This window comes from Cuculus canorus, chromosome 26 (assembly GCF_017976375.1).
Source record: "Cuculus canorus isolate bCucCan1 chromosome 26, bCucCan1.pri, whole genome shotgun sequence".
In the NCBI taxonomy this organism is placed as follows: Eukaryota; Metazoa; Chordata; class Aves; order Cuculiformes; family Cuculidae; genus Cuculus; species Cuculus canorus.
In genome coordinates, this window is record NC_071426.1 from 6,917,034 (window position 1) to 6,940,792 (window position 23,759).

Below are 23,759 nucleotides of genomic sequence, written 5' to 3' on the forward strand. Positions count from 1 at the left end.
CAACACATCTGAGCCTCCGGCTGCGGAGATGGAGGAAGGGGAAGCCCCAGGGAAGAGACTGAGCTAGATGATGCAGCCCCTGGGGAAGGGAGTTGGGGTTCCCCAAGCACTGGCCAGGATTGGGGCGGGGGTGGGAGGGGAGCAAATGCCCTCGGCCGAAGCCAGGAACACTGCCCGTGTCCTGAGAGGAGCAGCAGGGGGACGTTCCACCCCCCACCCCTCCCTCGGCAGAGCAGCCTGTGCCCCCTAAGAGACCCATTCTCTTAGTCTAAAGTGCTTTCGATGCTGCGCCAGCGCTGGCTGGGTCGCCGCGAGCTCCCCAGCCTGCACGCAGACCCCTACCCCATTACGTGGCACCCACATCCCCCCTCAACCCCAACCTCCCCGTCACCTCCTGCCAGGACCCAACTTCATCGGGAGGGGGGGAATGGAGTGCTGGGTGTCCAGCTTTTGTCACTGGGCTGGGGGACCCTCTCAAAGGCACCCGCTGTGCCCCCTGCTGGCAGTGTCTGGGATCAGCCTCAGCCGCCCATGGGCATCACTCCAGCCTTGGGGGTGTCCTTTTGTGCCCTCCCCCCAAGAGCAATCCCCCCTGTGCCCCAGCCCGGAGAACCCGCGGCTGGGGTTCCCCCCAGGAATTAAAAAATAAAGAGCTCTCTCTATGTACAGGGGAGGGAAAGAGCGAAAGCGGAGTCCAAACAACAACATCCACCACCAGCAACAGCGAAACGCCACAAGCACAGCCAGGAAAGGGGGGAGCTGGGATCCCCCACACTCCTGCTGCCCCCACCCTGCAGCTGGGGGACCCCTGCAGGCAGAGACAGGCTGGAGGGGGGGGTTCTGGCAACGGGGGTGCCCCCCCAGCCTGTGGCCGAGCGGCTGGGTTGGTTTTTGGGTGGGTGTTTGGTCAGGGTGAGGTCTGGGCTTCCCCAACCCCCCCCCCTTTTTTTTTTGTGTGGGTTTTTTTTTTTTTTTTGTTGTCAATGTTTTGGCTTTTTTTTTTGTTTTTGTTTTTTTTTGTCTTTTTGTTTTCTGCAAACACAGGCACTGGAAGGGGCAGGAGCAGGGGCTGGGGCGGAGGGGGGACAGGCATGCGGACGCGTGCTTCGGGGCCGCAGCTCCGGCTGCCGGCTCGGCTCCCATTGCCGTCTCCGTCGGGCTGGAACCAGGACAGCCACCGCGAGCTCTGCGGGGATGGGGGACCCTGGTGAGAGCCAGAGCCAGGGGTGCCCCAGCAGCTCCCTAAACCCATTCCCCGTGCTCACCTTCACTGGAGCGGGGCCACGGGAGCTCCCGAGCCGTGGAAGTGGACGTTCTGCCACTTGCCATCGCGGCGGTGCCAGACGCGGGTCTCCTCGGACTGGCTGGTACGGGGTCGGCCCTGGGCGTCGATATACTGGGTGAGGCGGATGTAGGCGATGCAGGCGGCATCCTCGCCGATGACGTGGACGTGGGGGTTCAGGATGGTCGTGTGGATCGGCTTGTTGTTCTTGGAGAGCACTAGATGGGACGACAGAGGGACATGGATACAGAGGGACAGGCTGACAGAGGGGACAGAAGGACATATGAGTACAGAGGGTTGGGGGACAGAGGGACATGGGTAGGGAGGGACGGGGACAGAGGGATAGTGGGACAGAAGGACAGGGAGACGGGATATGGGTACAGAGGTATAGCGGGACAGAGGGACATGGGTATGGAGGGGACATGGGTACAGAGGGATAGGGGGACAGAGGGACATGGGTATGGAGGGAAATGGGTACGGCGGGACAGGGGTACAGAAGGACAGAGGGGACATGGGTATGGAGGGATAGGGGGACAGAGGAAACATAGGTACGGAGGGATAGGGGGACAGAAGGACAGGGGGACACAAGGGATATGGGTACAGAGGGGATATGGGGACAGGGATAGGGGGACAGAGGGACATGGGTATGGAGGGACATGGGGACAGAGGGACAGGGGGACAGAGGAAATGTGGGTACGGAGGGATAGTGGGACAGAAGGACAGGGGGACAGAGGGGACATGGGTACGGAGGGGATGGGGACAGGGGGACACAGGGGACATGGGCACAAAGGGGCAGGGGATGGAGGGACAGACAGGATGTAGGGGATGGGGACAGGCAGGGGACAGGCAGAGCCAGGCACTCACGGTTCTCGAAGTAGAAGCGGTGGAAGTCCATGCCCTCCACCAGGTTGCCCAGGGCCTCAGGCTCGAAGGAGGTGAGTCCTGGGTCGCAGATCTTCCTGCAAGGGTGTGCGTGAGCTCGGGGACGCCTGGTCTGGTCCCACCCTCCCTGGTGTCCCCACCCTGGGACCCCACTCACGCGTAGGCTTCAAAGTCCCCGTTGTTGACAGCCTCGATGAGCTGCTCCGTGATCTTGATGATCTCCTGCTTGCGGGCTGGGGGAGGATGGCCAGTGTCACTGCACTGTCCCCATCCCCATCTTCATCTCCATCCCTGCCCCATCCCCATCTTCATTTCCATTCCTGTCCTAATATTTGTCCCTGTCCGTATCTTTGTCCCCATCTTCATCCCCATCCCTGTCTCCCTCTTCATCCCCCTCTCCATCCCCTTCCCCATCTCCGTCCCTATCCCCATCTTTGTCTCCATCCCTGTCCCGGTCCCTGTGCCAGGATTCCCTGGGGAGGGAGGAGGGATGGGGAGACTGAGCGCAAGAGGGACAGGCACAGCCGTGGGGATGGCGGATGGGACATTGGGATGGACATGGAGAAGGGACGCATGGCGGGGGCAATGGCGACAGGCAGACTGTGGGGACACAGGGACCACAGGGACAGAGGGCACCCAGGGTCCTCCCAAGCTCTGCCCCTCCAGTAGCAGCCTCCACCGAGCCCAGGGGACTGTGCTCTCCCAGCATGGCCCAGTGCCCTCCCAGTGCCCAGCCCAGTGCTGCCCAGTGCATTGCAACGTTATGCTGCATGTCCCAGTACATTCCAGTGCCAGTCCAGTGCATGCCAATACATCCTGTTCCATACCAGTGTCTCCTCACTGTGTCTCAGTGCCATTCCAGTGTATGACAATAGATCCCAGTTCCACGTAAGTGCACAACACATCCCAGTGCCATCCCAGTGCATCCCACTGCTGCTTCAGGGCACTCCAATATATCCCAGTGCCTTCCCTATTGCATTCCAGTGTGCTCTGACGCACCCCAGTTCATCCCAGTGCTGCTCCAGTGTGTTCTGATACATCCCAGTTCATCCTAGTGCCACCCTATTGCATCCCAGTACTGCTCCAGTGCATTCCAATGCAGCCCAGTTCTATCCCAGTATGTCCCAGTGCTATTCCAGAGCGTACCATTACACTCTAGTTTGTCCCACTGCATCTCAGTGCCAATCTCCTGTGTCCCAGTGATAATCCAGTGCATCCCAATACATCCCAGTTCCATTCCAGTGCATCACAGCACCATTCTACTGCTTCCCAGTTTATCCCAGTACCACTCTAGTGCATTCCAGTACATCCCAGTTCCATCCAGGGCATCTCAATTCATCTTGGTACCACCTCACTGTATCCCAGTGCATCACAGTGCTATCCCAGTCCACTCCTGTCTCACTCCAGCGTATTCCAGTGCCATTCCCTATATTCCAGTGCATCCCAGTGCATTTCAACATAGCTCAACTCCGTCCCACAGTGACCCAGTACTACTCCAGAGCATATCATTACACTTGAGTTTGTCCCAGTGCATCCCAGTGCCACCACAGTGTGTGTTGGTGAACCCCAGTGCCATCTCAATGCATCCCAGTCCATTCCAGTGCATGCTACTGCATTTCAGTGCCATCGCAGAGCACCCCAGTGTGGTCCCGGTCTGCCCCCGCGCCATTGCAGAGCATCCCAACTCATCCCAGTTCACTCCAATGCATCCCAGTGCATTCCCATAGCATTATAGTGCATCCCACTCTATCCCAGTGCATTCCAGTGCCATGCCAATGTGACCTCACACCAGTACAGTTTGTCCCAATAAATCCCCAGTGCAACCCAGTGACATCCCAGTGCCATTACAGTGCACCTCACTGCATCCCAGTGCTATATCAGTGCATCTCATCTGTAGCCCAGTGTATTCCAGCACACTCCCAGTGCAACCTAGTGCATCCTGATGCATCCCAGTACCCTCCCAGTGCACCCCGGTACATCCTGGGGCCATCCCAGCACCATCCCAGTGCATCTCAGCTCCATCTCAGTGCCATAAATTGCATCCCAGCCCCCTCCCAGTGCATCTCAGCTCCATCTTAGTACATCCCAGCAGCCTCCCAGTGCATCCCAGTGCCTTCTGAGTGCATCTCAGCTCTAGCCCAGTGCACCCCAGCACCCTCCCAGTCCATCCCAGTGCCTTCCCTGTGCATCCCAGCTCTAGACCAGTGCATTCCAACATCCTCCCAGTGCACTCCAGTGCGTCCTGGTGTCATCCCTGTGCATCCCAGCTCCATGCCAGTGCATTCCAGCACACTCCTAGTGCATCCCAATGCATTCTGGTGCCATCTGAGTGCATCCCTAGTGCATTCCAGTGCACCTCAGTGCATCCCAGCACCCTCCCAGTGCATCCCAGTGCCTCACAGCTCTAGACCAGTGCATTCCAGCACACTCCTAGTGCATCCCAGCACACTCCTAGTGCATCCCAATGCATTCTGGTGCCGAGTGCATCCCTAGTGCATTCCAGTGCACCTCAGTGCATCCCAGCACCCTCCCAGTGCATCCCAGTGCCTCACAGCTCTAGACCAGTGCAATCCAATATCTTCCCAGTGCCTCACAGCTCTAGACTAGTGCATTCCAGCACTTTCCCAGGGCATTCCAATGCATTCTGGTGCTGTCCCAGTGCCTCTCAGCTCCATCCCAGTGCCATAAACTGCATCCCAGCACTGTCCCCATGCACCCCAGCTCTGTGCCAGTGCATTCCAGCACCCTCCCAGTGCACCTCAGCACCAGTCCTGCTCCACAGCCCTATTCACCTTTGGTGTCCTCGTCCTCGATGGTGGTGTTGGTGCTATCGGACGACTCCTGCCAGCGCGACGGCGGTGGTGCAAGGGAGAGAGACACAAACAGAGACGGTCAGAATCTGGCTCCACTGGGGATGGAGGGAGAATGAGCCCGGCTGGGGCTCGGCACAACCCCGGCGACAAAACCCCCGTCGTCATTGGCTCCAGTGCCCTGCCTGCCCCCTCCCCGCTTCACGCCATGGCTGATGCTGGGGGGAGGATGGAGGTGGAAAGCGGGGCCCCAAACGACCCCAGGGGAGCAATGACCGCGGGCGAGGCCAGAAGGGAAGAGAGGCAGCAATACCTTGATGCCGTCCGCGGGGTTATGAATTACAGTAGTTTGAGGCTCCTACGGGAGAAGGGAGAGAGACAGAGGCGGGGGGGGGGGGGGGGGGGGGGGGAAGAGGGGGAGAAGCAAGAGCCCGGAGGGGGGACAACGGAAAGAGGGGGGACAGAGCAAGTGGCACGCGGACGGGGGCGAAGAGAGACCCAGACCAGATTCAGGGAGGGGCAGAGGGAGGAGAGAAGCAGAGAGTCATTAGTCCAGCGAAAGCCAAATGGTTTAATTCACAGAAAGTTGGAGGCAGGGAAGGGGGGGGGAAGGGAGGACAAAGCAGCAAGGAGAGAGACGCAGCGGGACTGCACAGGCGGTTTGCCTATAGCCTGCACTCACCGTGCCAGCCGGGCATCCTTGTGCCCGTATCGCACTCATGGTACCAGCTGGGCATCCCTATGCCCGTATCAAGCATCCATTGTGCCAGCCGAGTATCCCTGTGCCTGTATCCTGCTCTTGTGGTACCTGCCACACATTCCCGTGCCCATATCCCGCTCCCACTGCCAGCTGGGTATCCTCCTGCCCATATCCTGCACTTACTGTGCCAGACGGGCATCCTAATGCCCCTATCAGACTTATGGTACCAGCTGGGCAGCCCTGTGCCCATAACCCCCCATGCACTGTGCCAGCTGGGCATCGCTGTGCCCATCTCCTGTACCCGTGGCATCAGCCAGGCATCCCCATGCCCATATCCTGCACTTACTGTGCCAGACGGGCATCCCTGTGCCCATATTGCAGACTTATGGTACCAGCTGGGCATCCCTGTGATCATATCTTGCACCCGTGGTGCCAGTTGGGCATCCCCGTGCCTGTATCCTGCACCCACAGTGCCAGTGGGCTGTGGTGGGCACCTGTGTGCCTGTATGTTGCACTCACCTTGCTGTCCACGCTGCCAGGACACCCCCACACCTGCCCCTGCTGTGTCAGCCCTGTGCCCTGCACTGACCGTACAGCAGGGTCATGGTCATGGGCAGCATCTCCAACCCTGTGCCCGTACCTTGCAACCACTATGAGGGTATGGTGGGACACCTGTGTGCCTGGATCCTGCACCCACCTCGCTGTCTCCATAGTGGTTCCATCTCCATGCCCAGTTCCTGCACCCACATCACTGTCCCCATAGTGGGACACCTATGCGCCCTGACCCTGCACCCACCTTGTCCCCATGGTGGGAGACCCGTGTGCCCAGATCCTGCACCCACCTTGTCCCCATGGTGGGAGACCCGTGTGCCCTGATCCTGCACCCACCTTGTCCCCATGGTGGGAGACCCGCGTGCCCTGATCCTGCACCCACCTTGTCCCCATGGTGGGAGACTTGTGTGCCCAGATCCTGCACCCACCTTGTCCTCATGGTTGGACACTCATGTGCCCAGATCCTCCACCCACCTCATTGTCCCCATGGCCAGATCCCACACCCACCTTGTCCTCATGGTGGGACATTTGTGTGCCCAGGTGTTGTACTCACCTTGCTGTCCCCATGGTGAGGCCATCTCCATGTCTTGTCCATCTCTATGCTCTGACCTTGCTCCCACTTTGTCGCCACGGTGGGACACCTATGGCTGGATCCTGCACCCACCTTGTCCTCATGGTGGGAGACTTGTGCGCCCAGATCCTCCACCCACCTCATTGTCCCCACGGCCAGATCCTGCACCCACATTGTCCTCATGGCGGGACATTTGTGTGCCCAGGTGCTGCACGCACCTTGCTGTTGCCATGGTGGGGCCATCTCCACATCTTGTCCCACAGTGGGACACCCATATGCCCAGATCCTGCATCCACCTTGTCCCCATGGTGGGAGGCGTGTGTGCCCTGATGCTGAACCCACCTTGCTGTCTCCATGCCCAGATGCTGCCCCCACCTCATTGTCCCCATGGCCAGATCCTGCCCACATGTTGTCCCCATGGTGGGGTCAGCCCCCTCTCCCAGTGCCACCAGTGCCGGCTGGACATGGCGATGGATGGGATGGGATGGGATGGGGTGGGATGGGGTGGCTGGGCGAGGGGAGGTGCGGGGGGGCACCTACCAGCGCGGCGGGGGGCAGCGTCCCCTTGGGGCTGGTGACACCGGCACTGCCTTTGGTGCTGTTGGTCTGGGGCTGGGGGAGAGAGGGAGGGTCAGTGCAATGTGGGGGGTGTCAGTGTTATGGGAGGGGCCAGTGTGACAGTGAGGGGGCAATGCCACAGTGAGGGCGTCAGTGTGACAGTCGGGAGAGGCAGGGACATTGGTGGGGTCAATGCCATGGGGGGGGAGTTCACTGTGTGTGGGGGTCAGTGCCATGGGAGGGATCAGTGTGACAGTGGAGGGGGCAGTGCCATTGGTGGGGTCACTGCCATGGGGGGTCAGTGTCAGGAGTGGGGGGTGTCAGTGTGCGGGAGTCAGTGTAGGAGGTTGGGTGGGGTTCCCTTACCTTCACACCATCTGCCTTCTTGTTGAGCAGACTCTTGGCTGCTGTGGGGGGAGAAAGTGTCAGCGGCCGCCCCCCAACTCCCACAGCGTCCCTCTCCCCCATCCCCCGACCTTCCCAGACAGCAGCGTCCCCCCAGCGATGCCGGGGCGACACCACAAGACAGTGCATCCTGGACTGGGGATCCCTAATTTGGGAGGGTCCCTAATCTGGCGGTTCCCCAATCGGGGTGGGGGGGAGGGAGTCCCTAATTTAGGGAGGGGCCCAGGCTGGGAGGTCCTTAACCTGGGGGGGTCCCTAACCTCAGGGGGGTTCCTTAAACTGGGGAGGTCCTATGCTGGGGGGAAGCCCAGTCTGGGGTGTTCCTAACCTGGGGGAGGGCCCAGTCTGAAGGGGTCTCTAATTTGTGGGGGTCCCTAACCTGTATGTGTGGGGGGCAATCTGGGGGGCCCTCAATCCACAGAAGGGTCCCCATCCTTGGGGTGTCCCCAGCCTGAAGGGATCCCCAGTCTTTGGGGGAGGTGTCTATGACCTGTGGGAGGGTCCCATCTTAGGAGATTCCCCATCCTGGGGAGGTCCCCCCAGACTGTGGGAGGGATCCCCAACCCGTGTTGGGGTCCCTATCCTGGGGGTGTCTCCAACCTGGCGGGGAGAAGTCCTGAACCTGAGGAGGGTCCCCAACCTGGTCTCAAATCTGGGGGTTACCCAGCCTGGGTGGGTCCTTCACCTCTGGGAGCAGGTCTCCAACCTGGCGGTTCCTTAACCTCTGGGGGGGTCCCGATCCTGGGGATTTCCCATCCTGGGGCGGTACCCAACTTGGGGAGGGGTAGGACCCCAACCTGGGGGGGTTTCCTTAGCAGAGACACACAAACATGAGCTGGGGGGGGGTTCCCCATCTTGGTGCCCCCTTGCAGGAGGGGACAGGGCTGGCTTACCTTGGAGAAATGCAGAGAGGAAAGCGAGAAAGAGAGAGGAGGGGGAGAGGGCGAGAGAAATGGGGGGAGAAAGAAGGAAAAAGGGACAAACATAAAAAACCAAACATAAAGAAAGATGAGTTGAGTCCGGGGGGGGCGGCCCCCTGTGCCCCCCCAGTGTAACCTTTGAGGGGGGCGAAGAGAGTCTCTCACTGCTATTGTGGTCTCTGATGAGGGAGGGGGACATGGAAGGGCACAAGTGGCTGCGGAGTGGGGTGGGGCGTCACTCCAGCGTCCTTGTTGCTCTCTGGGGACCACCGGGAGTCCATGACACAGCTGGTGGCAGCAGGGTGGCACTGAGCACCACCCATTGTGGGGAGGGGGCAGTGATGGAGAGGGGGAAGGGGACACCCCCTTTCCCCCCACTCCACTCACCTGTGTCCCCACGGGGTCCCTGGAGATGGGGGGGGCAGGGGGAGGGCCCAAGGGTCCCGGTCCCTCCTCCGAAAGCAGGCAGGCGCTGACAGGTGGGGGCTTAAACCAGAGCCGAATTGGGGGTGGAGGGGGTTTCCTCATTGAGGGGGGGCAGCTGTAGCCCTTTTTTGTGAGGGTGGGGGCTGTACGGTTTAAGACCCAACGAGTGTTACGCGGCACCACAAACACCGGCTGCAGCGTTGGGGAAGCCATGCAGTGGGGGGACATGCAAAGGGGGGACCATGCAGGGGGTGAGGGGACACAGGGGGGGACACGGAGGGGGGCACAGGGCATGCGGTTGGTTCATGCCCCCCCCACCATGCACCAGTGTGACCCCCCCTGTGTACATTTGGGGGGGAGCTGTGAGGTGGGAGCAAGGGGGGGGGGGGTACCTTAAAATGAGCCCCCCATTGCAATGAGGGGGGGTTCCTGGGGAGGGTCACCATGGTGTGTGTCCCCCCAGGGACCACAAGCACTCATGCAGCCCCCTGGGTTGGGGGTGGCAAGCACTGCGGGGAGGGGGGTCCGTGACCCCCCTCTGGGAGGTGACAGGGGGGAGGGGGGGACAGAGACCCCCTCTGACACATGAGAGTGGGGAGGGGGGCAGAGACCCCCTCTGGGAGGTGACAGTGGGGACAGGGGGGAAAAGATCCTCTCTGGGAGGTGACAGTGGGGGGGGCGGGCAGAGACCCCCTCTGACACATGAGAGTGGGGAGGGGGGCAGAGACCCTCTCTGGGAGGTGACAGCAGAGTGGGGGGCAGAGACCTCCGCTGGGAGGTGTCAACAGGGTGGGTGGGGGGGGCAGAGACCCCCGCTGGGAGGTGTCAACGACGGGGGGGGGGGGCACAGAACCTCGCTGGGAGGTGAGAGCGGGGAAGGGGGCAGGGGTGGACAGTGGCACCTTTTGGGGAGGGAGGAGGAGGCTGGAGGGTGGTGGGTCAATGCGGGGGGGCCATGCATGCGCTCCGATTTCTGAGGAGGGTGCTCGAAACTCGTTGGGGTGGAGGAGGAAGATGGAGTGGTTGGAAAGGGCAGGGGTGGGGATGAAGGAAGTGGAGAAGGGGGGGGTGGGAGACACAGAAACCAAGCAGGGCCGATTTGGGGTCGGGGGGGCCAAGGGGGGCCCCTTTTGCGTCTACCTTGTTCCACCAGCCCCAGGGGGGCCCCAGCAGCGGCCGCCGACATGGTCGGAGGAGCGGTGGTCTGTCTGCCCACTGCGGGCAGGAGAAAGAGAGAGGAGAGAGAGGGAGCGGAGCTCCTGTTAGGATGGAGCGGGGGGCACAAATATTGAAGTGGGGCAGGGGGGAGGCTACAGCCAAGGACATCTCCCCCAATCCCACCCACTTCTCCCAGCAACACCTCTTGCAGTGCCCATCACGGTGGCATCAGGGCTTTAAGTTGTGTCGTCGTCCCCCCCATGTCTGTGTCCCACCCCAACTTGGGGGGGAGGAAACGCTACCTGGTGTCGGGTGCGTGGGGCTGGGGGGGCAGGTCTTGCCCCCCCACCCCCATTTTGGTTCACGCACGCCCCCCGTCCTCGATGACAGGGAAAAAAAGCGGGGGGGGGGTGTTTAAAGACAGGGGGGAGAAAGAGAGAAAGAGAGCGACAGAGAGAAGGGGGGCACCGGCCTCGGCGGGGGCTGCGGATGGGGGGGCGGCGGCCCCCAGCCCCCCCCGGGCAGCACGAGCCCCCCCTTACCTGAGAAGTTCCTGGTGGCCAGCATGGTGGTGAGGATGGCGCCCTGCAATGGGGAGCAGGATTAGGCTCTGAGGTTGGGGGGATCCCTGGGACTGGGGGGCAAGATGGGACCCTGGGATGGGGGGGCGCAGGATGGGGGGTGCAGGATGGGACCCTAGGACAGAGGGGACAGGATGGGACCCCTGGGATGGGGTGGTGCAGGATGGGACCAGGGGACAGGATAGGACCCCTGGGATGGGGGGACAGTGTGGGGGGTGCAGGATGGGACCCTGGGATGGGAGCATGGGCCATGGCAAAGCACTAGAGTGGAACTGCAGCACCACCAGGATGGGGTTGGGATGGAGCTGGGATGGGGACTGGGATGGGGACTGGCACCATTCCCGTCAGGCCCCCTTGCTCACCTTGAGCTTCCGCCGGGCGTTGAACTTTTTGAGACACTCGACTGTCTCCTGCCTGTGCATCATGGAGGCCACGGTGGAGCGTTGCTGTGGGGGACAGCACCGTTAGTGCCTGGCGGTCACTGGCCCGGGGCCAGGGGGACACCATGGGGGACACGCTGGGCCAGGGGGATGGGACTTACGCAGACCCACGGGTGCTTGAGGGCTTCGTGGGCTGTGATGCGCTTGGCAGGATTGATGGTCAGCATCTGGTTGATGAGGTTTTTTGCTTCGGGGGTGACCGTGTCCCACTCGGGCGAAGGGAACTGTGGGTGGGGGACAATGGGAACATGGGGAGTGATGGCTGGGGAGGGGACACCTGCTTCCCTCCACTTTCCCAGCCAGGCACTGGAGATGTGGCCCCAAGTCCTGCCAGGCTCGCCCTGGTGGTGAGCAGCTGTGGTGTCAGTCATCAGTAGGCTCCAGGGTTAACGAGCCAGCCTCGGGTGTGTGATGCCAGGGACTTACATCATAGGCACCGGCCTTGATCTGTTGGTAGAGTTTGTGCTGGTCCTCGTCCCAGAAGGGCGGGTAGCCCACCAGCAGGATGTACAGGATAACACCTGGGCAAGGGACAGCAGGGTCATGGCTGGGGACCATGGACAGTCCTGGCCCCACAGTGGAATCGCCAGCATGGCCAGGACAGCACTGTCCCCTGCAGCAGCACCCACCCACGCCAGGGAGCCAGGGGTGGGACCAGGACAGACACGGGGATGGGAGCAAGGATGGGGATTGGAGGGGGGACAGGGATGGGGAGAGGGATGGGGATTGCGGTGTGGACAGATATGGGGATTGGGGTGGGGACAGGATGAGGACAGGGACGGGGATGGGATGCACCAGGATAGGGACAGGAATCAGGATAGGGACAGGATGCAGAATCCATCAGGACAGATTCAGGGCCAGGAGCAGACTGAGGACTAGGGTAGGGCTGGAACAGGAGCTGGGATGAGACCAGCAGAGGACTGGGACGGGACGGGCTGTGCTCTCACCGCAGGCCCAGATGTCCACAGGTTTGCCATAGGCCTCCTTGCGCAGCACCTCGGGTGACAGGTAGCCAGGAGTGCCCGCAAAGCCTGCGGGGACAGGCAGTAAGTGCAAGCACCTGCAGCCACACCGACGGGCACGCGGATGGGCAGGGACACGGTGGGCATGACGGGGTCATGATGGGCACGGGGCAAGGATGTGATGGGCACAGAAAGGATGAGGAAGGCGTGGGGCAGGGCCATGGTGGCCATGGGGATGTGGTGGGCATGAGGCAAGAATGGGGTGGGTATGGTGGGGATGTGGTGGGCACGGGGACGCAGTGGGCATGGGGCGGGGCCATGATGGGCACAGTAGAACATGGCGGCCACAGAGACGTGGGGAGCATGGTGAGGCTGTGATGGACGTGGTCAGGACATGGTTGGGCTGTGGTGGGCATGGTGGGCCACGGTGGCCACAGGGAAGTGGTGGGCAAGGTGGGGACATGGTGGGCAGAAGGCAGTGGGCTCACCGAACCAGGCCTGCTGATCACCCTGAACCTCGATGGCAAGGCCAAAGTCGGCCAGCTTCACGGCTGCCCCTTTGCACTTGCTGGCCAGGAGCAGGTTCTCCGGCTGGGGACAACGAGAGGAGGGACCGGGGTGTGAGGTGGGGGGGGGGGGCAAGGGGGTCTTCACAGCCACTCCCAAGCAAGTCCTGCCCTGCCCCACGCCCGGGGTGCCAGGGGGCACAGCCGCTCACCCAGAATCGCCCCACACCCCTCCTCCTTGTCCCCATCCCCCCAACCCCAAAGGAGGGATTTGGGGTGAGTGATGGGGGGCACAGAGAACACCCACGTGGTGATGAGGGGATCAGAGCCACCCTCTGTGGACAGACAGATGGACACGGTGGGCACACAGAGCAGAGGGGATCCCCCCAGGCCCAGGGGTTGCTCGGTAACTCTCAAACCCCACAGCTAGCGACTCGGGGACCCAGCAAGCCAGGTGTCCACCCCTGCCAAGCTGTGGGGACCCAGAGACCCCCAAGACCAGAGTGGGTGTCAGAACCACCCTATGTAGACAGACAGGTGGACGGACGGGGAACACAGAGCAGAGGGGACACCCCCAGCCCCAGCTGGGGCTTGGCGACCCCCAAACCCCACACTCAGGGGCTTGGGGATCCACTGAGCCTGGCCCCCTGCATCCAGAGCCCTGAGAGCTGTTGGGGGTTCAGAACCGCCCTGTGTGGATGGACAGACGGATGGATGGGGGACACACAGAGCAGAGGGGACCTCAACCCCAGAGGGGGCTCGGTCACCCTCAAACACCACATCCAGGGACTTGGGGACCCACAGAGCCAGGCATCCCCCCACTCAAGCTGTGGGGACCCAGGGACTTCAAGACCAGAGTAAGGGGCAGAAACACCCTGTGCAGACAGACAAACAGATGGGGAATGCACAGAGCAGAGAGAACACCCCCCCAGCTCCGGGAGGGCTCGGTGACCCCCAAACCCCACTTGGGTGGCTTGGGGACCCACTGGGCCAGGTCCTGTGCACCCAGAGCCCTGAGAGCTCATGGGGGGGTCAGAACCATCCTGTGCGGATGGACGGATGGACAGTGGGGTGTCACTCACCTTAAGGTCCCTGTGCACAACCCCCATCTGGTGACAGTGCAGCACAGCCTCCAGGATTTGCTGGATGCAGTGGCTGTGGGCAAAGAGCAGAAAGGACGGGGTGGTCAGGGGCACGCTGAGCACCCAGTCAGCCCGGGGTGACCTGTGCCCCCCGCCCCCCAAACTTCCCCAGCCCTGAGGGGGACACACCCTAAAAATCACTAAATGATCTCATATTGGGGGGGTGCTGAGCTTGGCACCCCGAGTCCCCGCCTGGGGTGGTGGGGGCATGGAGCAGGTGGGGGTCGCTCCATTGGTGCTGCTGTGCCCCCTCTCCCCTCTCCATAGGGAGCCCCTACTGCCACCACCCAGATGCTGGGGTCCCCCCAGACAGGACTCATGGTGGGGGGGGGGAAACAAGATGGGGAGCAATGAAGACAAGACAAGAAAGAAAGAGGGAAGGAGCGGGGGGAATGAGAGGCTGAAATGGGGAGGGAAAGGGGGGCTCCCGCGGCTGGAGGGGGCTGGGGTATAGAGGGGGGCACAACCTCCTTGCAAAGTGGTGCTGGGAGGACAAAAATAGAGGATGGGGGGCAGAAAAAGGAGGGAGGAGAGAGAGAGCCCCAAAGCGGGGTGCCGGCAAAGGGAGCGGGACGGTCGGTCGGGTGGGGGGGCACGGCCCCCCACGGCCCCCCCCTCGTTATACTGACCTGCAGCTCCCTCTGCACGGGGGCAAAGTGATGGGTGGGAGAAACGCGTGCTAATAGCTCATGGACACAGTGACTGCAAAACAAAACGGGGGGGGGGGGGGGGGGGGGGGGGCGGGGCGGGGGGAAGGCCGGGGGGGGGAAGGGGGGGGGCGGAGAGGAGGGAGGCAAGTGGGATGAAGTGATGAGGATGGGGGGGTGGGGGAACCAGGATGGGGAGGAGGGAGTTTAGGGAGTGGGAAAGGGGCAAGACAGGTTGAGGGGGTAGGAAAGGGTGTAGGAGGAGTGAGAACCAGGATAGGGGGCAAGTGGGAAATAAAGGGGTAGAGGGGCAGGATAGAGACACAGGGGGCAGGATGGCAGGGGGTAGGATAAGGTGAGGGGGGTGGGAAGGTGGGTAAGAGAGCAGGGGGGTGGGAGGGCAAAGGGCGGGGGGAAGGGAGGCAGGATGGGGATAAGGGAGGGCAGGATGTGGGGAGGCAGGAGGGGGATAAAAGAGGGGGCAAAATAGGGGAAGCAGGATGGGGGGCAGAAGGCCAAGGGGGTAAGTATATGGGGGGGGCAGGATGGGTATAAACGAGTTTGGGGGCAGGATGGGGTGGGAAAGGGGAGGCAGGATAGGGTGAGGGGTTGGGACGGGGGCGGGATAGGGATAAAGCAGGGAGGGGCAGGATGGAGGGCAGGGGATGGAGAGAGGAAGGGTGGGGGGCAGATAGTCGGGGGCAAGAGGAGGGAAAGGGGTTTGGAAGGTGGGCAGGAGGGGGATAAAGGAGTGAAGGAGGGGGATAAAAGGGAGGAGTAGGATGGGGTAAAGGTGGGGGTGAGGGCGTGGGAAAGGAGGTGCATGGAAGGAGACAGCAGAGGAGAGAGGGGCAGAAGGGCAGGGTAGGGGGCAAAACAGAGGGCAGGGGGTGCCAGGGTGGGGGGCAGTGGTGAGACAGACAGACACACGGACACGCACAGAGGCCGAGCGACGTGTGATGGGAGACGGGGGTGGGGTTGGGGAGACGAGGGGAATGGGGAGGGCAGGGAGGGTGGGATGTACAGAGGAGGGGGGGCATTGGGGGTGGGGGGGACAGGGACAGAGGGGGGGGGTCAGAGATGGGGGGAACAAGAGAGGGGGGGGAAAAACAATGTTGTGAAAGCCCAGAGACCATGGGGACGGGCACACAGCGGGCACACAGGGCAGGGGGCGCAGCACTGGCACCTGGGGGGCCCTGGGGGCCCTCCAGCCGCCACCAGCCCCCCTCAGCATATGTCATGACAGCACTAGGCCTCAGCGACGGGGTGAGGAACACGGGGGGGCCCGGCAGTGGGATGGAGATGGGGATGGGGTGATAACAGTGCCCCCCCACTGGGTGCCCCCTCCCCATTGCCTGCCTTGCTGGAACTGCCGTCCCCCCCTCCCCGCAGCATCCACGGTGGGGGCACTGCGGGCGCACTGGGGGGGTCTGTGGGGATGCAGTGGCTCACCTGGCGTCAGCTTCGCTGTAGTACTCGCGCGCCACGATGTCCTCGAAGAGCTCGCCACCTGTCACCCTGCAACGCAGCCGGACACCGCGTCACCACCAGACTCCACTGTGTCCCACCTCCAGCACCACAACCCCCGACTTTGAGCCCCTCGGGCTGCACTCACAGGTCAAAGACGAGGTAATGAAAGCCCTCTTCTGAGATGCTGTCGTGGAGCCGCACTATGGGGACAGGGACAAGGATAAGAACAGGGACAGGCATAGGTATAAGGACAGGGGACAGGGATGGTGGGATGGGATGGGATGGGGATAGGGATGGGGATGGGATAGGGGCAGGGACGGGGACAGCTATGGGGGCAAGGATGGGGGTGGGATGGAATGGGGACAGGGATGGGGACTGTGATGGGACAGAGAAAGGATAGACAAGGTTAGGTTAGGATAGGATAGGATAGGATAGGATAGGATAGGATAGGATAGGATAGGATAGGATAGGATAGGAGATGGGACAGGACAGGGACAGGTATGGGTACAGAATGGGAACAGGAATGGGAGACGGGATGGAATGGGATGGGGGGCGGGGGCAGGGCAGGATGGGTGGGATTGGGGACAGGACAGGGATGGGGACAGGACAGGGATGGGAGACAAGGGTCAGGGATGGGGATGGAGGACAGGACAGGGACAGACCAAGGCCCTCGGGCCAGCTGCCACACATGGCACTTGTGTGTCTGTGCCATACGCAGCCCTCACCCCTGCACCCCGTGCAGCCCTCGTGCGGCCCAGCAGGACTCTGGGGTGGGACCCCATGTCCCAGGGCTGGTACCCAGTGTCCCCTCGGGGCTGGCACCCAGCAGGACCCCCTGCTTGGAGCTGCCCCGCAGTGTCCCCCTCCCGGTGCCACTCACCGATGTTGGAGTGCTTCAGCAGCCGGCAGATACGTGCCTCCCGCTCCAGCTTCTGGTGGTCTGGGGGGACAGGGGTCAGCCCAGACACCCACCCCACAGGGTCACCTGTCCCCATCCCCATCCCAAAACCTGTCCCTGTCCCCATCCCTCTCTTGCCCCGTCCCCACCCCAAAATCTTTCCCCATCCTCATCCCCAACCCAAAATCTTTCCCCAACCCCATTCTGTCCACATCCCCAAATCTGTCCCTGTTCCCATCCCTGTTCTGCCCACATCCTGAAATCTGCACCTGTCGTGGGGCCTTGTCCCTGTCCTGTCCCCATCCCTGTTCTGTCTCCTGTCTCTGTCCCTATCTCATCCCTGTTCCATCCTCTGTCCCCATTCCGTATCCACACGTCCCTGTCTTGTCCTCATCCCCATCCTTGTCTCCTGTCCCCCATTCCATCCCTGTCTCTATCTTTGTCCCTACATCTCTGTCCCCGGCCCATCCCATCCTTGTCCCTCATCCTCATCCCCATCTCCAAGCCTGTCCTTGTCCCCGTCCCTATCCCTGGCCAGAGGAGCCTCAGATGCCCAGGTGGGTGCACACACATGTGCAGGGCCACATGACTTTGCTGGCGTATGGCTGTGCCCCTCTGGGTGTGCACGGCACGTGAATGTGTCTGGGGGTGCACATCTGCAGGTGTGCAAGGGTGGGTGGGCAGCTTTGCACACGTGTTCACACACCTGGGTGTGCACATGTGTGGTTGTGCAGGCTTATGCAGCTCTGAGTGTGTGGGATGTGCATGTGTGTGGGCGTGCACACATGTGGTGCACACAGATGGGTACGCACACATGTGGGTGTGCATGTATGGAGTTGTGCACATGTGTGCATTGTGCACAGGTGCACACACACAGCAGGTGTGGCTGTACACATAGCTGCCCAGGCACACGCTATGCGGAGGACGTGTAGTTGTGCACATGTGTGCGTGTGGCCGTATCTGTGTGCATGCCTGTCCCCATGGGCACATGTGTACTCGCATGCAGCTGTACCTCCGCACATGTGTGTACCCGTGTGCGTGGCTGTACATGTGAGTGCCCATATGTGTGTGTGTCTGTACACGTGTGCACTAGTATACCCATGTCTGCCACTGTATGAGCGTGCAGCTGTACCCGTGTGCGGCTGTACCAGTGCACACGTGTGTACCCATGTGTGCCACTGTATCCGTATCCGGCTGTACCTGTACATGCCAGTGTACCGCGTGTGCAGCCGTACCCATGCATGTGGCTGCCCATCCACATGGCTGTAGCTGCATGTGTGCAACTGTACATGCATGTGGCCACACCTGTGTGCAGGCAGGTACCCACGTCTGCCACTGAGCATATGGCTGCACCTGCTCATCCCTCTGCACATGCATGTGCACACATGTATAGCCATGATCACACACAGCTCACACTACATGCATGCACACACATGTGCACATATGTGCATGTAGAGTGTGCACAGACACAATGTGCAAACATGTGTGCATGCACGCAGCCCCACACACATACATGCACACAGAGCACATGTGCTGCACACACATCCATGGCCAAGCATACATGTGCACACCATGACACAAACACACGTGGACACTGTGGACACACGTGCACATGCCTGCACAATACCATGCACGCAACGTGCACATGCCCCTCTCACATATGTGCACACACACACAGCTCACACACCCTGTGCACATACACCGCACACGCATGCAGACACTGCACACACCTGCCTGCACACAGCTCACACCTCCATGCACACACATGCTGTGCGCATGCATACAGGTACACATTGGACACAACGCTGCAGACAAATGTGCATATACACACACACCCATGCACTCACGCACTGCTCACACCCGTACACAACCTATGCACATACACACACTGCACATACGTGTGCACACAGAGCTCACACCACTGCGTGCCCATGGACACTCCTGTACACATTGGACATATGCCGCATACACGTGTGCACACAGCTGTGCACGCACACACCTTTGCACATTGTGTATGCACATACACATACACATGCACACATAACCTGCTCACACATGCACACACACATGTGTACACACACATGCTCACTCTCATGTTCACTCTCACATGTGCACACACTATTCACACAGACACTGCATACACACATGCTCATACTCACATGTGCACTGTATGCACACATTCACACACGCACACATGCACACACACTGAATGCACACACACTGTGCACAAACTGCACATGCATGTTCTCACGTGCACACACACACACACTTCACACATACACTGCATGCACACACACATGCATGAACACACTACACACACACACACATGCACGCACACACATGCTCACATGTATACACACTGCACACACACATACACACACACACGCAGCCTGGGGCTGGGGGGGATGGTCTGGATAACCCCAATGGAGCATCCCCCCCTCCTTTGCCATCTACACTCTGTGGGCACCAGGGGTGACACGGGCATAACGGGCATCACATGTGTGATGGGTGCCGTGGGCACAAACGGGTGCTGGAGGCATCATGGCTACAGTGGGTGCCATGTGTCCCAATGGGCATCATGGGTGTCCCACAGGCCCACAGTTGTCCCCACGGGCATCACGGGTGCCGTGGGTACCAGTGGGTGTCATGGGCACCAGTAGGTGACATGGGCATAACGGGTGTCACAGATATGACGGGTGCCATGGGCATCGACGGGCGCTGCAGACTTGGTAAGTGGCACAGACATTATAGGTGCTATGGGCATCACAGGTTCCATGAACACCAAGAGGTCTCATGGGTGTCACAGGCTTCATGGATGCCAACGGCCACCACGGGCATCAATGGGCGCCATGGGTGCTGTGAGCTTCATGGGTGGCACAGAGATGATGGGTGCCATGGCCATCACAGGTGCCACAGGCACCAATGGTTTTCCCAGGTGCCATGGGCACCACTGAGTGCTGTGGGCTTCATGGGTGGCACAGATACGATGGGTGCCACGGGCTTCATGGGCGCCATGGGTTTCATGGATGCCATGGGCTTTATTGGGTGGCACAGATATGATGGGTGCCACAGCTATCGCGGGTGCCATGGGCACCACTGGATGCCATGGGCTTCATGGGTGGCACAGATATGATGAGTGCCACGGGCATCATGGCTATGATGGGTGCCACGGGTACCCATGGGTGCCAGGGGTGTCCCCAGGCGGGGAGGGTCCCGGCGGGGCCGTACCTCTGGCGGAGAGCTTCTTGGTGTTGATGATCTTGGCAGCGTACTCATGGCCGGTGCAGAGCTTGACGCAGCGCCGGACCACTGAGAACGCGCCCCTGCGAGGGGGGGACACAGCTCAGCGCTCCCCTACCCCAAAACCCCGCTGGGGGGGGGGAGCAGGAGAGGGGGCTCCACCGTGACTCAGCACCTGGGGGCAGCTGTGACTCAGCACCGGGGGTGAACCCTGACACCTCAGAGCAGGGGGGGACACGGACACCCCGATGCCACCCCTGGCCACATGGCACTTTGCAGGTGGCGGGGGGGTCGAGGGCGGGGAGTGTGCAGAGAAGGGCGAGGGGGGGGGGGGCATCACAGAGAGGGGGTCGCGGGAAGCATCTGGCAGCTGGTTGCCATGGGGACGGCGGGTGGCCCGGATGGTGGCGGCGGTGGCCATGGTGGTGGCAATAGTGGCGGGGGTGAGGGGGGGCCACGGAGAGTGGCACACCCGGGGGGGGACAAGGACAGCGTGGCTGTGCCCACACCGCAGCCCCCCAAGTGCCACCTGGGGAACGGGGACAAGGGCGGTGGTGGGTGACCCCAGAGTCTGCTCCCCCCTCCCCATCCCCACACAGGAACAGGCATATGTGGCGGGGGGGGGGCCTGTCAGGGGCCTCACAGCTGTGCCTCAGTTTCCCACCAGGGTGGGGGCTGATGTCCCAAATAATCCTGACTGGGGGGTACACAATCCGGTGGCGGGGGAAACACAATCCCAGCTGGGGAGGGGACACAATCCTGACCTGGGCAGGACACATGATCCTGACGGGGAGCGGGGGGGCACACAATCCTGACCTGAGGGGGGCACAATCCTGACTGGGGAGGCACAATCCCGACCAGGCGCGGGGACACAATCCCGACTGGGGGAACACAATCCCGACTGGGGTGGTGACACAAGATCCTGACTGGGGAGTGGGGAACACGATCCCAGCTCGGGAGGGGACACACACGCACAGCAGCTGGCAATGACATGGTGGTGGGGGGGAGGAGGGCGGGACCCACATTGCCATGGTAACCAGGCCAGGCTGGATTTGGGGGAGAGCGATGGAAGAGCCTCCCCCCCACAGCCTCCCCACCTTGTAAGCCCCCCCACTTATAGGGGTGCCCCCCCCCCCGACGGGGTCTGCCTCCTCCCCTCAGTTTTACTCCCCCATCCCTGCCCATGGGTCGAGTTGGGGACCTCCCACCCCATCCCCGTGGCCTGTGGGGGTGAATGAGCCCCTCCCCTAAAAACCAAGTGCCCCCCAATACCCGCCCTGGGGGGGTCATGGATAGGAGGGTCTGGAAGGGTGCGGGAGGGGTCTTTAAGGGATGGGGAGGTGTAGAAGGGCTGGTGTCTGTAAGGACCTTCGAGGAGGGGGGGGACAGTGGATTTGGGGAGTTATATAAGGCCCAAAGGGGTCTGACGGGGGCAGGGGGGCAGAAATGCGGGGTGCTGACAGAGATGGGGGTGTGTGTGCAGGGATGGGGGGGCCGGGGGAGTGGAGGATGGGGGTGCTGAAAGGAGCGGGGGCCTCAAGGACAGGGTGAAGGATGAGGGATGGCTATAGGGACCGGGGGAGGGGGGGCTACAAGGACTCAGAAGGGGTTACCAGGATGGAGGGGGGAATCTGTAAGGACTGGGGGGGCTGTAAGGACTTGGAGCGGGGGCAGGTAAGGGCTTTGGAGGAGGTCTGGAGGGATGGGGAGGCTGTAAGGACCAGGGAGATCTGAAGGGATGGGGGAGTGTAGGAGGTGGGGGCTGCAAGGACTTGAGGGGTGCTTTAAAGACTAGGGGGGGCTTTAAGGACTGGGTGGGGGCTTTAAGAATAGAAGGGGGCTGCAAGAAGCCAGAGGGGCTGTAAGTACTGTGGGGTGACTGCAGGAGATGGGGGGGCTGGAAGGATGGGGGGACTGTAAGGATAAGAGAGGGGCTTTAAGGAATGTGGGGGCTGTAACTACTGGGGGGTAGGCTGCAGGAGCTGGGGGTTGTAAGGATAGGAGGGGCTGCAAGAAGCCAGGGTTTTGGCTGCAGGGACTGGGAGGGCTGTAACTACTTGGGGGGGGGAGGCTGCAGGAGCCTGGGGGGGAGCTGTAGGGACTGGAAGGGATCTGTAAGCCAGGGTTCTGTAAGGACTGGGGGGCTGAAGAAGCCAGGGGGCAGCTGTAAGGACTGGGGGGATTGTGTAAGGATGGGGAGGCTGTAAGGACTGGAGGAGTCTGTAAGGATGGGGGAGGATCCAGAGGGACTCGGGAGGGGTCTGGGGTGACTGGGGGGGGGGGGGCACGGGGTGAATGAGGGTGCTGAGGGTGGATGGGGGGCCCTGGTGAACAGGGGGCTACAGGGACTTGGGGGATCCATAGTGACGGGGGGGACCCAGAGGCATTGGGAGGAGTAGGTACTGAATAGGGGGGGAGTGGGGGGGGGGCCGGTAGGCAATGGGAAGGGTCGGTCTTGGGGGGGGGCAGCATGGAGGGGGCTGGCAAAGTAGGGGGGGGCCAGCAGGTGAGGAAGGGGGAGATCGGTCTCAAAGGGGAGGGGGGAGGGCTGGCAAAAGCAGAGGCCTGGTTCCAGGGGGGGCTATGGGGGGGCTACGGGGACGTCCCGGGGGGGGTGAGCTGGCAAAGCAGGGGAGGGCAGTGGGTGGGGAAGGGGTGGCCGGTCCTGGGGGGGAGGGGTCTAGTCCGGAGGGGGCAAAGCGGGGGGGCAATGGGAAGTCCCAGTGAGGAGTGCTGGGGGGTAGGAGCAATGGGGGGGGGGGTGTGTCTATGGAGGTCCCGGTGCCCGGGGAGGGGGCATTGGGGGGCTGCCGGTGGGCTACTGTCTGTCCCGAGAGGGGGCTTCGGAGGGGGGCTATGGGGGGACCATGGCGGGGGGCGCTATGCAGAGGCTATAAGGAGGTCCCGCGGGGGCTATGGGGTGGCTATAAGGGGTTATGGGAGGGTCCGAGCGCCCGGTGCCGGGAAGGCTATGGGGGGCTATGGGCAGGGGGGGCCGGGGAGGTCATTATAGGGGGGCCGGGGGGGGGCAATTAGGGGCGCTATGGGGGACACTAGGCAGGGGTCCCGGAGGGGGCTGTGGGGAGGTTATAGGGGGCTGGGGGTGTATGGGGGAGGTTGTGGGGGTGCTATGGGGGGGATGTATGGGGGAGGCTAGGGAGGGCTATGGTGTCCTATAGGGGACTATGGGGGGGTCCAGGTGCCCGGTGCCGGGGGACTACAGGGGGTTCCGGGGGGGTCCGTGTCGCTGCCCTTACTTGCCGATCTCCTCGTAGAGCTGGTATTCGTCGGTGAAGCGGGTGCAGGGCACGGTGGTGGCCATGCTGCTCCGCCGCAGTCAGCGCCGCCGCTCGCCGCTCCGCCCGCACCGGGGGCGGGACCGGGCGGGACCCGCGGCAGGAGCCGCCCCGGGGCCCCCGGGACCCCCGGGACCCCCCGGACCCACCTCCCGGCACCCCCCCTATAGCCTCCGCATAGCCTCCCCCCTGCCACTCCCGGGACCCTCGTTGCCGTGCAGGGATCGGGCACCGGGACTCTGCATTGCCCCACCGCCCCAGCCCTGCCCATAGCCCCCCTCCACGGCCCTCTCTCGGCACAGACAATAGCCCC

The 23,759-nt window shown here is 62.0% G+C and overlaps 1 protein-coding gene across 10 annotated transcripts; it reads right to left on the bottom strand.

The window, feature by feature from the left end:
- Positions 1-1,031: 1,031 nt before the first annotated feature.
- Positions 1,032-23,555, bottom strand: CAMK2B (calcium/calmodulin dependent protein kinase II beta). Of its 10 annotated transcripts, none has more exons than XM_054088841.1 (21): positions 23,408-23,555; positions 20,139-20,233; positions 16,893-16,952; positions 16,158-16,212; positions 15,995-16,060; positions 13,836-13,908; positions 12,736-12,838; positions 12,233-12,316; positions 11,712-11,806; positions 11,387-11,509; positions 11,208-11,291; positions 10,807-10,849; positions 10,247-10,321; positions 7,722-7,762; positions 7,338-7,409; positions 5,288-5,332; positions 4,957-5,005; positions 2,322-2,397; positions 2,147-2,241; positions 1,266-1,500; positions 1,032-1,186 (listed from the first exon to the last, which is right to left on the bottom strand). In XM_054088841.1, the coding sequence occupies exons 1-20, from the start codon at positions 23,470-23,472 to the stop codon at positions 1,268-1,270; spliced, it is 1,632 nt and encodes a 543-aa protein (XP_053944816.1). In that variant the 5' UTR covers positions 23,473-23,555; the 3' UTR covers positions 1,032-1,186; positions 1,266-1,267. The 10 variants fall into 10 exon arrangements, with proteins under 10 accessions (XP_053944816.1, XP_053944822.1, XP_053944820.1 ...); XM_054088842.1 differs by having other exon boundaries at positions 1,033-1,186; positions 7,722-7,759; XM_054088847.1 differs by lacking the exon at positions 10,247-10,321.
- Positions 23,556-23,759: the final 204 nt, after the last annotated feature.